The sequence below is a fragment of the Manis pentadactyla genome, chromosome 18 (genome assembly GCF_030020395.1).
Source record: "Manis pentadactyla isolate mManPen7 chromosome 18, mManPen7.hap1, whole genome shotgun sequence".
Lineage (NCBI taxonomy): Eukaryota > Metazoa > Chordata > Mammalia > Pholidota > Manidae > Manis > Manis pentadactyla.
In genome coordinates, this window is record NC_080036.1 from 14,334,646 (window position 1) to 14,351,526 (window position 16,881).

A 16,881-nucleotide genomic window follows, 5' to 3' on the forward strand; every position below is an offset into this window, starting at 1 on the left:
ATGTCTAATAGAAAGGCATTTCTTTTCTTGGAAACCTCTTTTTGAGAGCAATTAAACACTTCTCAAATGCCCCCCAAAATACTCCTCACATCTCATCGGCCAGAACTGGGTCACATGTCCACTCCTCAACCAGTCATTTGTTATTTGGGTTGTATAATTTATGTATGAATTTGGAAAATACTACCTCAAGTAACATTAACCAAAGAAAATGTGAATGAATGTTAATATTAAAGGGCAATGGTTGGGCTGAATTTCTGTAAGTTGCACCTGATAATTACACTTGAGCACAAAGGATTAAGCATAAGCATAACAGATGTACCCACATTAATTACTATGTGAAATTTCCTAATATTCAGTTTTTGGATGTCCGGAATAATAACCACACCAAATTAGGTAATTTGCTTCGAGAGGGAAAGCAAACATGCATGAGTAAGTAGTATGAACCACTTGGATAATTATAAAAATCGAGTAGCCTAAGAAAAGTTCATAAGCATCTTTTAATGACCTATTGGCTCCTTAGAAGCAGTTAAATAGCTAAGGTTTGCTTTTCCATCACCTCTCTCAAACTTATGGATTTAATAAAAACTGAATTTTTAAAAAAGTCATGGTTCTCAAGAAAGAAGGATGCCCTGGTTTGTCCAGCCAGATTAAGGGATGATGCTGCCAGCTTCAAGAGGCAGGAATCCTCCAGAAAAATCAAGCTCCCTCGCCTTTCACGCATTTAGGGTTGTCTTTCCCACAGAGGCTACCTGCTTGTCAGAAGCCGCAGTGCAGCCCTGCCAGGCCAGCCGGGTCGGGCACATAAGCCGGCAGCAGGCTCCCCTCTGCTCTGCTCTTCTTCCCAGAGGCATGTGACTCTCCCAGAGTGGGGCTTTCTCTCTGCCTTGCCTGTCTTTCTCAACCATGACACTGATACGTAAATACATAAAAATATAAATTTAGATATATAAAGTTAATCCTTTAGCTTATATTTGTTTATAAATACATGTAAACATGTATTTATATTTATAAATGTGTTATGCTTATGCTTAATCCTTTGTGCCCAAGTGTGATTATTAGATGCAGTTTACACCTATTTAGCTCAACCAGTTGTCATTTAATATTTACATCCACTCACATTTTTTTTATTGCATAGGGTCCATTCCTTCCTGTTTGTTCTCTGCCTCTTCCTTCCCCAGGCCTTATCTGTGCCTACTTTCTTCCAGTTGAGATCAGACTTGCTTATTCCCTGGAATGCCCTTCTTTCTTATTTTATCTGTTCAGGCTTCTGATATTTCTATGTAGCAGCCACAACACCTCATGCAAATGCAAATAAAGGATTTGGGGGGTAGCAGGCTGACGTTTCCTTTAATACCGAGTTTCTGGGGGCACCCTCTTAGAGAAGCAGGGACTTTGTAACAAACGGGTCGGTCAGCTTCTCTGCTTAGCGGGGCTGTCGGGTATGCTGTACATGATTTACAAGTTTTCAGGTAGAGTGGAGATGGTCTTTTAACACCCTGAGAAAAGTGAACAGAAGTGAGAGCTCTGGTTGAGCACAGGCTTTCCTCGTGTGAACAGTTTTCGTTCTAAGAAAGGCAATGATCATGTTTCTGCTGCACCTTACATTTTCTTGTTTCACCTGACTTTCTTGTTCACTCTAGGTAGAAAGATACTTTACATCAATTCTTAGTTTTTGGAAATTTTTTTTAGGGGGGACATTCACTTGTCTGTGTTAACTGAAAAAACTATTGTTACTGTTATTTTTTGGTAAGACTATCTTTTTCTGCCAAATGGGCAGCTTCCAGAAGGTAAACTTGGAAGTCTGGTCATCCAAAGGAGTGGACTGAATCCCAAGGTCAATGAGGTGACATGTCTCACCCAAATCATTCTCACATTAAGTTTCATGGATCCTTATTTATTTCTTATATATAACCTCACTGTTTTCAGTTGTCATACCTAAGAAACTGGGAGCTAAATTCTATTCAATCAGTGGAACACAGCTCAGTAAAGAGATGGCATCAGGGTAAGAGAAATCATGTGAAGATTTGGGCCAGATCAGCCAGTGTGCACAGAACACTGTGTTGTGACTGGCTTAATCCATTGTATGTGTTTGAAGTTTTTTTTTTTTTTGAGGGGGTACGGTTATTTTTTTATTGCAGTAATCTTGCCTTCAGCTCAGTGTTGTGTGTAGAATTTTTAAATGTGCCTGTAAAACAAGGGAGAATAATATACTTTTAAATTGCATATCATAAACATACCTATACATACTTTTGCAGAGATTATTTTGCATTTTTGTGAATGTCCTGGATTGAGTTATACCTATTGCACTATCATTAATTCAGAGGCAGTTTTCACAGTATAGGTTGATATACTTTAATCTGGTAGGTCTCTTTGAGTTAACAGGTACTTGGCACATAAATTAGAATATACGGTTTTGAAAGCATTGGATCACAAGGCATGTGTAATTGACTTTATGACCTATCTTGGATTTTTCCCTTCTCCTTAGTATCCTAGGGCCACGGCTGTTTGTGAGCCTCTAAACCCTACCTTTGTCAGATGTCCCTGTTACAGGAAGCTAGGAGGCAGGGGATGTCTAAGCATACTGACATCTAATGAAGGAGAAACCAGGCATTTCTTTCAGTGTTGCTTTCAGGATGAGCTTTCTGTTTTCTTTCCAACATGTGTGTATGACTTCTGATTTAGAAGTTTACAAAAATATTTATTGTATTTTACAACTGAAGGAGTCTGCCTAACTCAGCCATGCCTTTCTGCAGGCAGAGGAGGTAGAGACCTGACCAGTGAAAGGCCTTCGTCCAGGACCCAGAAGAAATAGTGGCACAGGAGGGATAAAAGTGCTTTCCATAAACCATGCAGCATACAGATGTTCACTAATGCCTAAAATATAAAGAAATGTGCTTTGTGATAGAGACAGAGATTATTTTAGCAGTAGGCCCTCCAGTTTAGTTTGACTTTTTAATAAAAATTTCTTTTTGTCGCTGTTGTTGGTCCAGAAAGTTTGGACACCCTAACTGCATGCATTTGATGGTTCTCATTGCTGCATTGTTAGTCTTCTTTTCTGTTTCATCTCTTTATATTTCAGAAGGAACAGCTTGTTAGAGATTCTTCACCTTGGCCTTCTTCAATTTCTTTTTTAATTAAACAGGCTTACTGAGACATAATTATTAAACCATAAACTTCACCTGCTTGAAATATACAGTTCAGTGTTTAGCACACCATTATCATCTAATTTTATGACATTTTCAATCATCCTAAAATGAAATATACCCTTTCACAGTCACTCCCCATTCCTCACCTCTCCCGTCCACCCTAGGCAACCATTAATCTACCTACTTTCTGTCTCCAGGGATTTGCCTCATCTGGGTATGTCATATAAGCATTATATGATACATGGTCTTTTGTGAGTGGCTTCTTCCATTTAGTATGTTTCTGAAGTTCATCCATGATATAATATATATTGGTACTTCATTCTTTTCTTTTTTATATCTGAAAACTATCACATTTTTAAAAATCCATTTATCAGTAAATGGACATAGGGGTTGTTTCTACTATTGTGAACAGTTATGTTGTGAAAATTCATATGCAAGTTTTTTGAACATCTGTTTTCAATTTTTTTGAGTCTGTATTAGGGAAACTTCTGGGTCATACCATAATTCTCTGTATAACTTAATTGAGGAACCACAAAACCGTGTACCCCAGTTGTACCGTTTTACATTCCTATCAGCAGTGTGTGAGGTTTCCAATTTCCCTACATCCTTGTCAACACTTAATATTTTTGTTTATAGCCATTCTTCTGTTCCTGACCTTAATGTATTTAATAATACATCATTAAGTATGATATTAGCTGTAGTTCTTTTGTAAATGCCCTTTATTAACATGGAGAAAGTTTCCTTCTAATTCTAGTTTGTTGTATTTTCATCATGAAAGTGTGCTGGATTTTGTCAGTGTTTTTATTCTGTTTGTTGCAATGAGCATGTGGTTTTTATTCTTTAGTCTCTTAATATATTGTATTACATTAACTGATTTTCTGATTATAAACCAATTTTGCGTCCAAATTCCTTTTGGTCATGGTATGTAATCATTTTTATATATTGTTAGATTTACTAACATTTTGATAAGGATTTTTGCATCTATATTCATAAGGGATGGTGGCTTTGTACTTTTCTTTCCTTGTGATGTCTTTATCTGGAGGATAAAACTGGACTTAGGATGAGCTGAGAATTGTTCCTTCCCCTTCAATTTTTGAAAGAGTTTGTCAAGAGTTGGTTTTAATTCTTAAGTTATCTGTTTGGTATATACTTACCTGGCAAGGGAGATACCATGATCCAGAAGGTGCTTTTCCCAGGTGAGGCTGATCCATTGGTCTCTAGATGTGCTGACTCCTGTGATTTGCCCAAATGTGGGAAACTTGGCTGCATAATTTGTGGTATTGGGGGACTGTGTTTGTGCTTTCCCCTTGAAAAAAAAAAGAAAAATGTTTGGGAGAATTCTCCAGTGAAACCATCTGTACCTGTATTTTTCTTTGCAGAAAAGTTTTTAAACTATTACTTTAGTCTCTTATTTTGTTTTTGGCCTATTTATTGTTTCTATTTCTTCTTGAATAAGTTTCACTCATTAATCTGTGACTTTCTAGGAACTTTCCCATTTTGTTCAATTTGTCACATTTGTTGGCATTTCGTTGTTTATCGCTCATAGCATTCCCTTATAAACTTCATTTTGTAAAGACGGTAGTGATGTCTTCTTCATTACTTATTTTCATCAGTTTTGGTGTTCTCTGTTGGTCAGTGTAGCTAAAGGTTTGTCAGTTGTATTGTTTCTTCAAGTTCCTGGACCATCTTTAATGAGTTGTAGTTTTTACTTCACCTGTGCGGTGTTTTGCGCCCCTTCCTTTCCTCTGTAGACTATGTTGTTGGAGTGGCTGGTAAAGTATTAGGCTGGCAAGCAGCCAGAGGCCCAGCAGCTCTGGCACAGCTGACTTGGCTTTTATGGGCCACAGTCAACCAGAGGCCACACTGTTTATGTGTCTGCTGAGGCACCATGAAGCAGCCTCTCAGAGCCTGGGCCTCTTAGGGGGCAACTGCTGCCTCTCCTAACCTCAAGGCCCAGCAGCATTTGACCTGCTTGCGAGACCCTGCCTCCACTCCCGGGGGCAGTGAGTCAGCAGTGTGGGGCAGGGGCTTGGAGGACAGGCCTCAGAAAGAACACAGCTGTGGGCTGTCTCAGACTCAGGACCCAGGCTTCTGTCAGCTGAGAGCCCACAGTCCACCACCCTGGGTCCTCCCAGGCTTTGGGAAGGGCAAACCGCCTCTCCTTATTGGGCATCTGAGCTCCCACTTGCATCTCAGGGAGGACAGAAGCCCTGTGCTGACTGTCTCCTGTGCAGATTTTTGAGAAGCCAGGGACACTGACTACTCTCCAGCCTGGAAAGCATGCTACTCTGGTTGTTTATTTAGTCCAAGGAAGGAGAGGTGATCAGAGAGACAGGACCTGTGCAAACCCACCATTGCCCCAGGATTCCTACAGCCACCTCTAGTGTACCTGTGAATATTACTTCTATTTTTCTGTTCATTATTGTCTCCTCAGGGCCACTGGTTATGCATATGTGGGATCTTGACTACCTTAAGTATTCTCATATTTTTCTCTAATTATTTTATTCTTACCCATTTCAGTTTGCTCAGTTTTCTCAAAACCTATCTGCCTGTCCTTCTCTGAGCATTAATTAGCTTTGTCCATTCTCCTCGTGGTACCCTTGCACTGTGAGTATACATCTACTCTAGGCTAAAGTCTAGAAGAAAAGAATGAGATTTTTGTTATCTTTCACAGTGTAGCAGTGGGGAAATGCTTTGGGTTAGACATAGGGAACACAGCTACTCTAGAATAGCAGATGCTTTAAAGTATGTTCTAAGTTATCTGAAACTGCTTTCTGCAGAGTTCAGTCACCAGATCAGCTCATATTTACATTCTACAGGAAAAACAATCTTTCATGATTTCTTCTTTGCCCTTATTGCCAGCAACTAAAATCATAAGCACATCCTCAACCACAGAACACTGCCAAGAAACATAATAAAAATGTTAGATTATATTCAGATCACCTCTTATTATATTAAAATATCCATGTAGGCAATATGAACCTTGCGTAGCTCATGCCTTTGTACTCTTTCCCCCCTTGCATGATGGGTTTGAATACCGTTTAGCCAGAATTTGTTCAGTTCCAAGTGACAGGAACCAACTCAAAGCAGGTAAAGCAAAAGGAGACTATACTTAACACCATGAACTGGTTACCTCAGGGGTTTGACTTTGAACTCCAGGGATTCAGATGGCAGCGTTAGGACTGTTTGTCCATCTCTTAGATCTCCTCTGGTTGACTTCACCACGAGGCAGGTTATTCCCACCCGAAGACACAGATACCTAGATTTACACCGCCCTTCAGTCTGTTGGCTCAGAGGAAAGAGCACCCTGAAGGGATGTGAGTGGACTTCCAAAGCAGGCACTGTGGCTGCCCTGAGTCATGTGCCCCCGGGAGAGAAAGGCAGAGCCTAACCAAGGTCTCCTAGAGATGGGAAGAAACAGTTCCTAAAGGGACAGGATGCAGAACAGGGAGCAAAAACAGGCAAAGAAAATGAAGCTTACTGGCTACTACTGAGACCTTACGTGTTTGTTATTTCACAACTTAATAGACCTTATTGAATTTCATAAGTGAAAGGCCCTGAGTAACAGGAAAGTTTACATTCTTGAAAAAAAGAGTCTAAGAGGCATCTGGGCCAAATGGCTGCAGTGCTTGCAAAGAGCTAGCTCGTCAAGCCCCACCCCACCAAGGAAAGCTCTACTGCCACTTTATTCTTGATGTATTCTTTTTTTTTTTTTTTGAGGGCATCTCTCATATTTATTGATCAAATGGTTGTTAATAGGGGAGTCAATGCTCAATGCACAGTCATTAATCCACCCCAAGCCTAATTTTCGTCAGTCTCCCATCTTCTGAAGCATAACGAACAAGTTCTTACATGGAGAACAAAGTCTTACATAGTGAATAAGTTACATGGTGAACATTACAAGGGCAGTCATCACAGAAACTTTTGGTTTTGCTCATGCATTATGAACTATAAACAGTCAGTTCAAATATGAATACTCATTTGATTTTTATACTTGATTTATATGTGGATACCACATTTCTCTCTTTATTATTATTATTTGTAATAAAATGCTGAAGTGGTAGGTAGATACAAGATAAAGGTAGAAAACATAGTTTAGTGTTGTAAGAGAGCAAATGTAGATGATCAGGTGTGTGCCTGTAGGCTATGTGTTAATCCAAGCTAGACAAGGGCAATAAAACATTCACGTATGCAGAAGATTTCTCTCAGGACAGGGGGGGTGAGGTTCTAAGCCTCACCTCTGTTGATCCCCAATTTCTCACCTGATGGCCCCCCTGTGACTGTGCCTGTCTTAGGTTGTTCCTCCCTTGAGGAATCTTACCCGTCTCTGGCTAACCAGTCATCTTCCGGAGCCATACAGGGAAATGTAAAGTTGGTAAGTGAGAGAGAAGCCTTATTGTTTGAAAAGGTTAGCTTTTTACTTCTTTGCATATTTATGCCCTGTGGCTTCTATGCCCAGCATTTGTCTTGAGGTATCTTTACCACTTGGAAGAATTATGATACTCGGTAAATTTGATATGAGGCATGAATTCTATTTAAGGGTTGTAATTAAGAAGGAAGAAGAAAAGCTATAGAAGTAGCAGGCGGAAGAAAACATGGGAAGATTGATTATTTCTTTGACATATCTTCTTGTAGAGTAACTTCAGCATGTATAGGTTTTAAACTACTAATTAAATTGCGCACACACATTAACATAATAGGAGTATAGTTTCATAACCAAAGCATACCTGTAATTACCATCCATCTCCAGTGAAACCAAGAAAACCAGTTAGGTACCTTAGGCATTTGTGAAAACTTATCTATGATATGGTGGATATTGTCCAACTGAACTTGAACAGTCTGAGAGAAATCAGACAAATCAAAACAACCCATTCCTGGGGACTGTTCACATCCCTTATGTTCTTTTAACAGTAAATAGTCTGTAGTTGTAAGATTTTGGAGCGCTACAATTTGCACTTCTCCTAATTCTTGGTTGAGTTCCAACAGTATAGATCCAGTCACATTTGTTGTTTTACTGTATGCACAGGCCAGCTTAGATATCTCCTTCTTCATTCCCATGGCAAGTCCAGGAACTGGTGGGATGAGTGCATCTACACCTGTAGCAGTGCATAGATCTTTGTTGGGGTTTCTTGATGATCATCTTCTGGCATGAGTCTTCCAGAGAGTGCTGATGTTGGAAGTTCTTTTTCATATCGTATCTTAGTTCATTTTCGGGGTAGCCAAATTAGGCTTTGATCCTCTGTATAAACACAAACAGGCCCTTTGCCTACACTTTTATATGCCCTTTATACCCTTGTGTAGAACTCATTGGAGGTCACCACACAGGAACTGCCTTTTTTTTTTCTTTTGGTATCATTAATCTACACTTACATGACGAATATTATGTTTACTAGGCTCTCCCCTATACCAGGTCCCCCCTATAAACCCCTTTACAGTCACTGTCCATCAGCATAGCAAAATGTTGTAGAATCCCTACTTGCCTTCTCTGTGTTGTACAGCCCTCCCCTTTCTCCCCCCCAATGTATGCTAATCTTAATACCCCCCTTCTTCTTCCCCCCCCGTTATCCCTCCCCACCCACCCATCCTCCCCAGTCCCTTTCCCTTTGGTACCTGTTATACCATTCTTGAGTTCTGTGATTCTGCTGCTGTTTTGTTCCTTCAGTTTTTCCTTTGTACTTATATTCCACAGATGAGTGAAATCATTTGGTATTTCTCTTTCTCTGCTTGGCTTGTTTCACTGAGCATAATACCCTCCAGCTCCATCCATGTTGCTGCAAATGGTAGGATTTGCCCTTTTCTTATGGCTGAGTAGTATTCCATTGTGTATTTGTACCACCTCTTCTTTATCCATTCATCTATCGATGGACATTTAGGTGGCTTCCAATTCTTGGCTATTGTAAATAGTGCTGCGATAAACATAGGGGTGCATTGGTCTTTCTCAAACTTGATTGCTGCATTCTTAGGGTAAATTCCTAAGAGTGCAATTCCTGGGTCAAATGGTAAGTCTGTTTTGAGCATTTTGATGTACCTCCATACTGCTTTCCACAATGGTTGAACTAATTTACATTCCCACCAGCAGTGTAGGAGGGTTCCCCTTTCTCCACAGCCTCGCCAACATTTGTTGTTGTCTGTCTTTTGGATGGCAGCCATCCTTACTGGTGTGAGGTGATACCTATTGATGTATTCTTTAGGAGGGACAAAGTGTCACTACATAGTCCTGTTATATGATTGAACCGGGATGGATCTTTGTTACAAATGAGTGGACACAAGGGATTTTATTATAACTATTAAATTATCTGGATTGCCTTTCCTGCTAGCCACCTACCAGAATAACATCTGCCCCCCTCCGTAAGTCATTTGCTCACAAGCTGCACTGTCCTACTTTCTTCCACTGGGAAAGGCAGCAAAACTACTCATATGTGGTGGCTGGAAGCTTTTATCTTTGCTTTGCTTCCTAAAAAGTCCTTACCTGCTTTTTGCACTGTTGCTGTCAGAACATTTAAAATCTTTCTCTGGTTGTGCAAGAAATACCAGTGAATGAAGAAGAGCATCCAGCAGACATATTAAGGATGATTACAGCCTCTTGGCAGGCATTTGCTACCAAGTAGATGAAATAAAGCAATTCATTACTTAGAGACATTTAAAGGATAGGTAGTAGGCATGTTTTTATTCAACACATTTGAAATCTTAGCTTGTCTTTTGCCTCAAAGAATAATTTTTTTTTCTTTTGGGTCTAGAATAAAAATATTAGGGTTATTATCATGAAGTGTTTGAAAATGTTTTTCTTTTTAAGCCGCTTGTCTTTATTACTTCACCGGTTGAACAAAGTTGCAGATGTCACATTCAAATCACAGTGATTTTACTGAAAACTTGAATGTGTGAAACTGTGATGGCAGGATATCACTGTGATGTTAAAATTCATGGTGAATATACTTTCCTTTTATTTCTCAAGCAAGAAAATTAACAATTTCATTTTTCAAAGAAAATAATAGCATCTTGATGTTTTTCCTTCCAGACTTTTTTTCTGGGTTTTGTGTGTGCATGTGTTTCACTGCAATAATCATCTTTTTACATACAGCTTTGAAGAAGCCCTCAAGTATCTTCCTAACATAAGCCTTCTGGAAAGAAGCAATTGTTATCAACTACCCTATGCTAGGTACGTGGCAAATCTTAGTCCCCCGAAGCTGGGATTAGTACACTAGTTCCCCTTATCTTAGGCATTTTGCTTTTTGCAGTTTCAGTTACCTGCCTCCAACTGAGGCCTGGAAGGTAATCTTCCTTCTAACAGTAGCCTAACAACTATCACAAAGCCTCTGGCACTCACCTCACTTCATCTCATAACATAGGCATTTATTGTCTCACATCATCATAAGGGTAAGTATAGTACAGTAAGATATTGTGAGAGAGACCAAATTCACATAACTTTTATTACAGTATAATTGCTTTATTTTTTAGTTATTGTTGCTCATTTCTTATTGTGCCTAATCTATAAATGAAACTTCATCATAGGTATGTATGTATAGGGACAAACATCATATGTGTAGGGTTCAGTTGCTATCTGTGGTTTCAGGTATCCACTGAAGGTCTTGGAACATATACCCTGTGGGTGAGGGGGGACTTCTGTAACCTCAGTCTGTTGATTTCGAAACACAAAGGAGTGTCATTAGCTTTCCGGATGTCATACAGGTTTCTACTCTAAGCCCGTAACTCCCAAACCTTTGCTTTTTCAAGGACACCATATTTATGTTCTCTCTGCATCAGCATATGGTTAAAAGCAGTTTCTGGAGAAAGATTGCCTTAGTTCAGATCCAGATACACCACTTATTTGCGGTAGGACCTCAAAAACAATAATGCTTCTCTGTGCCTCAATTTCTTCACTTGTGAGAAATGTAATAAATGCATGGGCCTCATGGGGCTGTTGTGGGGATTAACTGAAGTAATACATAAAGACCACTTAGAATAGGGTCTGACCCACAGTCACTTTTATAAGCATCATCAGCTGTTGCTGTTTATTTTTATTATTATTTGTGTTAGTGTTGTTATCATGACCATCATTATCACAGTTTCTCCCCAGACATCTGTGGCTTCCTTCGTCTGTCTGAGATGCATTGTGGGTCTGGGTGACGTGACTTCTCCATGCAATGTCTAAAACTTAATTCTAATACTGTCATTTTATGTGTGTGTTTTCTCACCTGCATTCTTTGGGCCACAGTGTAGAGAGGTGTTTTATAACTGGTACTTTCCTCACCTGTTTTGAGTATGACAATCTGCTATGTGGATAAAAATGCTGCTGATGGACACTGCTAATTTTCAGTCACAGGGGTAGCTTTAACCTGTGGAGCTACTTGTTAAGTGAATTCCTTAGCAACAAAAAGATAAAAACGCAGCCCAAATGTTGCTGTAGCTTTCATCATAATTTCCATTTCTCTGTTATCTCCTGGTTGCTGAATTCTGTTTCTATTCATGGTTTAACTGATCCTTTTGGAGGGACGTTTTGCAGAATTCTCCAAAGCAGGAGATTTCTTTGAACTTCAGTGCAAATTTTAATTTGCAAGGAAAACTGAAGCAGATGAATTTTATCATTATTTTAACAAGTGCCTTAATGATACATTTGTTTTTCTTAGTAGGCTTCTGTCATTAAGATTGATGCTTGAGGATATATTGTTGATCTTGTGAGGAACAAAGTTATTACTCGTTTTACCAGATTCTAGCATCCTTACATCACAACGTGGAATATCATTTTACATTTAGTATAGCAGTTCCAGTGCCATTATCAGATTGCATTTTCATATTGAATTACAAACAAAAATTTTATGCTACTAACATGTAATGAAATTTTAATAAGGTTGTTTTGAAGCTATTATTCAAATAATGTGTTTTGAATTGCTTTCCTTTGAATATATTTGCATTAAAGAGGAACTCAATTTGATTTGATTTTTTGAAGAGTTTACCCACTTTCTGAGTAGCTTTTAAGACGGAAATCCAGTTTCTTCTTTGCAAGTCACTGAACAGAACAAGAACACATTGCTAAAATCCGTATAAGTAATGGCAGCAGATTGCAGATGGCTTGAATTAATTAAATGACTCATGTTGGCTATTAGAATTGCAATTAAAAAATATATACAAAGTGCACACATCACAGATTATAAGGGATGGATGATATACCCTGAGTTTTCTTTCCTCTCATTGAGCCGTAAGGCTGATATATTAAGACCTAAGAAGTTTAACAGATTCACATTATTGCAATTCTTGATCAGTGAAGCCCAAAATTAAATCATAATCTCGTGAGAGATCACGTTTCTCTACTTGTAGCATTCTTCTTACCCATTTCTGCTAAAATTGTGGTTGCAGGCCCACACAAGGTAGGTTACATGAGCATGTGCTTTTCAAAAGATAAACTCATTTGACCAAATACTAAATTGAAACGTTTTATGTGGTTTTGTCGTAGTTGTCTAGTTGATGGGGTTTCATGCATATGAATACTGAGACAGTAAAGAAAACGGGGAAGTCCTGCCTGCGAGGCAGGTCTGCCTTTACCAAAGATCGGTTTTAATAGACTCTTGGACCTTAGAGCAAGTAACTGGTGGTTAAATGCTGAGTTGAGTCTAAACTTTAAACTTGAACAAGGGGACAGTGGCCAAGGCAAACTAGGAGTCCTGTCTTTTATGCCCAGTCTCGTGTAGGTAGAATGCTTTTACTTACACGTTCACACCTTCCTCTTCACCTTATTTTTCTTCCACATTATTCTCAGAGTTCCCTCCACATAAAAATATTCACGGTTTCGAAACTCTAAATCTTACGTTTTCTGGTACCTGTCTGAGGCTGTGCGGTCCCGCACTGAGCCGCGCACTTGTTTAGGGGTTTGGGTTTCTGTTTCCTATCCCTGTGGCCTGCTGAAGAACACATTTTTAACGATCATAAAAACCACCGCTGCGATCACCCGGTCTGCGCGGAGGCCCCGGCTGCTTTCGGCCGGCGCGCGGAGGGCGGGTAGACGCCCCTTCGTGCTACGCAGCCTCTATGACGCAGCGCGCAGACTCCGCCGTCGCCGCGCGCAGTCTCAGTGATGCAACGCGCCCCCGTCTGGCCCCGCCCAGGGCCTCCCAGACGTGCTGCGCGCCGACCCTCAGTTCGCGCCGCGTACCGTTGTCTGACCTCAGCCGCCGCCGCCGCCGGTGACATGCTGCAAAAGCCGAGGAGCCGGGGCCGCCCTAGCGCCAAGGCCGAGAGGGAAAGGGACTGGGGCCGCGGCGTCGCCGAGGAGGCCCCGAGCACCTCTCGCGAGGCGGGCGGCTCGCAGGAGGCCCGCCGCACGCCGTCGCGGGGCGCCCCCCGGGCCGAGCCCTCCCCCGAGGTGGGGCCCCGGTCCCAACAGCAGCTGGAGCTGAAGGTGGCCGAGCTGGTGCAGTTCTTGCTGATCAAGGACCAGAAGAAGATCCCGATCAAGCGCGCCGACATCCTGAAGCACGTCATCGGGGACTACAAGGACATCTTCCAGGACCTCCTCACCCTGGCCGCCGAACGCCTCGAGTACGTCTTCGGGTACAAGCTGGTGGAGCTGGAACCCAAGAGCAACACCTACATCCTGATCAACACCCTGGAGCCTGTGGAGGAGGATGCGGAGGTGAGAGGCGACCAGGGCACGCCCACCACCGGCCTCCTGATGATTGTGTTGGGGCTCATCTTTATGAAGGGCAACGCCATCAAGGAGACCGAAGTCTGGGACTTCCTGCGTCGCCTGGGGGTGTATCCCACAAAGAAGCATTTAGTTTTTGGGGATCCCAAGAAACTCATTACCGAAGAGTTTGTGCGGCAGCGTTACCTGGAGTACCGGCGGATACCCCACACCGACCCCGTAGACTACGAACTGCAGTGGGGCCCGCGAACCAACCTGGAAACCAGCAAGATGAAAGTTCTGAAGTTTGTGGCCAAAGTTCATAATCAAGACCCCAAGGACTGGCCCGTGCAGTACTGTGAGGCCCTAGCAGATGAGGAGGCCAGGGCCAGACCTGAGACCGGCGGTCCAGCCGCCTCCTCTTGAAATCAGAGTCCCGGGAACTTTGGGGGAAGGGTCAAGGCAGTGGTCCAGAGGGGTGGGGGTGGGAGCAAGCGTATTTCTGTAACGCTTAAACGTGTGTAACTTTAGATTGTGCTTGCAAACTTGTTCTTTTAGTATTACCTGTTATCTGGTTCCAAATTTTCATTTATAAAAATGTTAGGAGGGCTTACTTTGTTTTACTGTCTTTTTTTTTTTTGGTATAAAAATTCTGCTAGCTTTATACAACCAATTGGAGAACTTAAAACTATGATGTGAAACAGGTATTTAAGAACATCAGTAAATTGCTTTGATACCAAGAAAAAAGTGAAGTGACTATCACCTGGCCTCAGCTACCCCAGTTTGTAAGGAAAAACAAATGTCTTTGTAAATTAAAAATAAAAATGTAATTGCCTATAAGCTTTTTTATATTGCAGCTGTTTTATATTTATATATTTTTTACCTGTGTAAGTGTTACACATCGTTCTAAGCAATGTACATGTTGTATTTTCTCTGAATTGACAATTTTTTTTACATTCGTAGTTAATCAGCTCTGTGGCTGATTGTTTAGTTACATTTAGTTTTTTTTTTCTTTTTTGCTACTGTAGTTATAATAAATACTGTGTCTTTGAAACAGTCAAGCATTGTGCATTTTTTAAATCATGAGTCATAAGAAAATTTCATTACTCAAAATCAGCATCTTAAAAAAAGACAATTTTTACTACATATTACTAAAGTAATTAGTGGTTTGTAGAAGTTGTTTTACTTTCATATGTGTGTGTGCATATTTGATCATAATCTAAAATGTTTCTTACCTACAAGTTAATGAAAAACTTCAGTGAAAACGGACTGATAATGCCTTAATATATGTGATATTATGATAATTAGATCTGGGAGTGTATGTAAAGTTTTTGGCACAGGGCCTGGTGTGAAGGTTTTTAGTTAACTTTACCGTAAAATTTTTGAAAGTTTGTGTCTTCATTCTCCTTGGTCTGGAGCAGTTAATTTTTTAATTTGTTCTTTCATTATCTTGTTCTAAATCATTCCTAGAATCATAACTCATGGTTCAAAAGTTATGACAGTGTTCTTCTAGTCTGACTATGGTATTGTTTTATGGAAGAACATAACTCATAGTTGCTGGTGAGTATAGCCCACATAAAATAGTAAAATCAGGAAAGTTGGACATAAGATTTCCTGGGGACGTTGAGAGGTCTTTGTAGTATTGTGAAAAGAGTATGGGTTTTGAGGTTGTCTGACAAACTGAATTTGAATTATGGTGCATGCTGTGTCAGCATAGCTATTTGCAGTTGGATTTAGGCTCTGTGAATCTCAATTTATCTGTAAAATGGGAAAAAGACCAATTATAGCTTATGTGATTAAAGGGGCCCAAAGAAAAGAGCTCATAGTCTCTCATTGCATTCCTCCTTAGCCTCACAGAGATTCAACAATAATTACTCCGTGGGTGTGTAAGTATAATTTTGGGGGAGAAGATACTACAAATAAACGATGAAATGAAGAAAATAGTTCAGGTCCAAAAAAAAAAGTGGACTTAGTCAACACAGGACTAAATGTCATCTCAAAGAGTCTTGTGGTTATTTGGAGGTATGAAGGAAAGTGGAAGGTTACTGGGTTTTATTTAATTCTGTTGAGTTGGAGTGTGCATTTATTTCACCAGTGGAATATCGTGGGTCCCTGAAGGCATTCTTGGTTTCCACTTTATTTGTGTATGAGTTACGTTCTGGCTAAGCATCCTGCTTACTTCTCCCCTCACCTCACTGACTGCTTTCCCCACTCCTGGCATTTTTCATCTCTGGTGAAAATTATTACCCATTAGCAGTTATATCTGAGGCAAATATTTTCTCCCATGATTACCTCATAGAAATGTTAACAATTTACCATCAATGAATGACCATTTTGTTTTGGATTTCAAAATAACATTTCAGACCAGATCAGGCCCTTCTGTCTTTGCTTCTCACCCTTCCCAAAGGTGTCAAAAGTTTGTGGATATGCCATTGTACAGTTTAATACTTCTCTTGTATACATACATATACACGAACAATATAAACAGGAACAATATAGAATAATATTTGATGAGCTTTTACAACTTACCTAAGTGGTATTACACTGTATCCTTTGGCAACTTGGTGTTTTCAGCCATTGTTTTTGAGATTTAGCTTTGCAGATCTGATTTGTTCATTTTAGTAGTTCTTTCTTGGGGAAAGTAAGTTTGTTTATTCATTCCCAAATGATTAGACAGGTTTGTTCCAGTTTTTTGTTACCTGCTGTGGCATACAGTGCTTCCTTGTGAGAGTGTCTCCAGCCAGTAACAGAGTAGTTACGGCACATTGCCAAATTGCTCTTGAACTCTTATTAAGTTACACTCCTACTGACATTTTAGAGTTGTTTTTTACCTGCCTTCACATTCCTTATGAAAACTTGGCCTTTTCCAGCCAATCTGTGGGTAGACAGTGATAATTTATTGTAGCATGAGCTTAACCTCTTGCTTACCACTGGCATGAAGCATTATTTGCTCTTTTTTTCCACAAGATTTTATGTTAGACCTTTTTCTATTTTTATTGACTTATAAGAATTCTTTAAATGTTCTGTGTATTAGTACGTCTGCTATATCTAAGAAGTGCAAATTTTTCCATTTTCACTTTTTTTTATACAGGTGACTTGATTTTAGTGTGTCCAATCATC

The 16,881-nt window shown here is 40.2% G+C and overlaps 2 protein-coding genes and 1 non-coding gene across 4 annotated transcripts in view; all 3 read left to right on the forward strand.

The window, feature by feature from the left end:
* The window catches only part of ENTREP2 (endosomal transmembrane epsin interactor 2), a 459,718-nt gene that overhangs the window by 307,434 nt on the left and 135,403 nt on the right, over positions 1-16,881 (forward strand). The window lies entirely within an intron of this gene.
* LOC118908824 (U1 spliceosomal RNA) lies at positions 4,293-4,455 on the forward strand. The gene has a single exon (XR_005023372.2). It is a non-coding gene; the product is annotated as a U1 spliceosomal RNA (small nuclear RNA).
* NSMCE3 (NSE3 homolog, SMC5-SMC6 complex component) lies at positions 13,176-14,822 on the forward strand. Its single transcript, XM_036878704.2, has one exon. It carries the CDS (start codon positions 13,213-13,215, stop codon positions 14,185-14,187), a length of 975 nt encoding a protein of 324 aa, XP_036734599.2. The 5' UTR covers positions 13,176-13,212; the 3' UTR covers positions 14,188-14,822.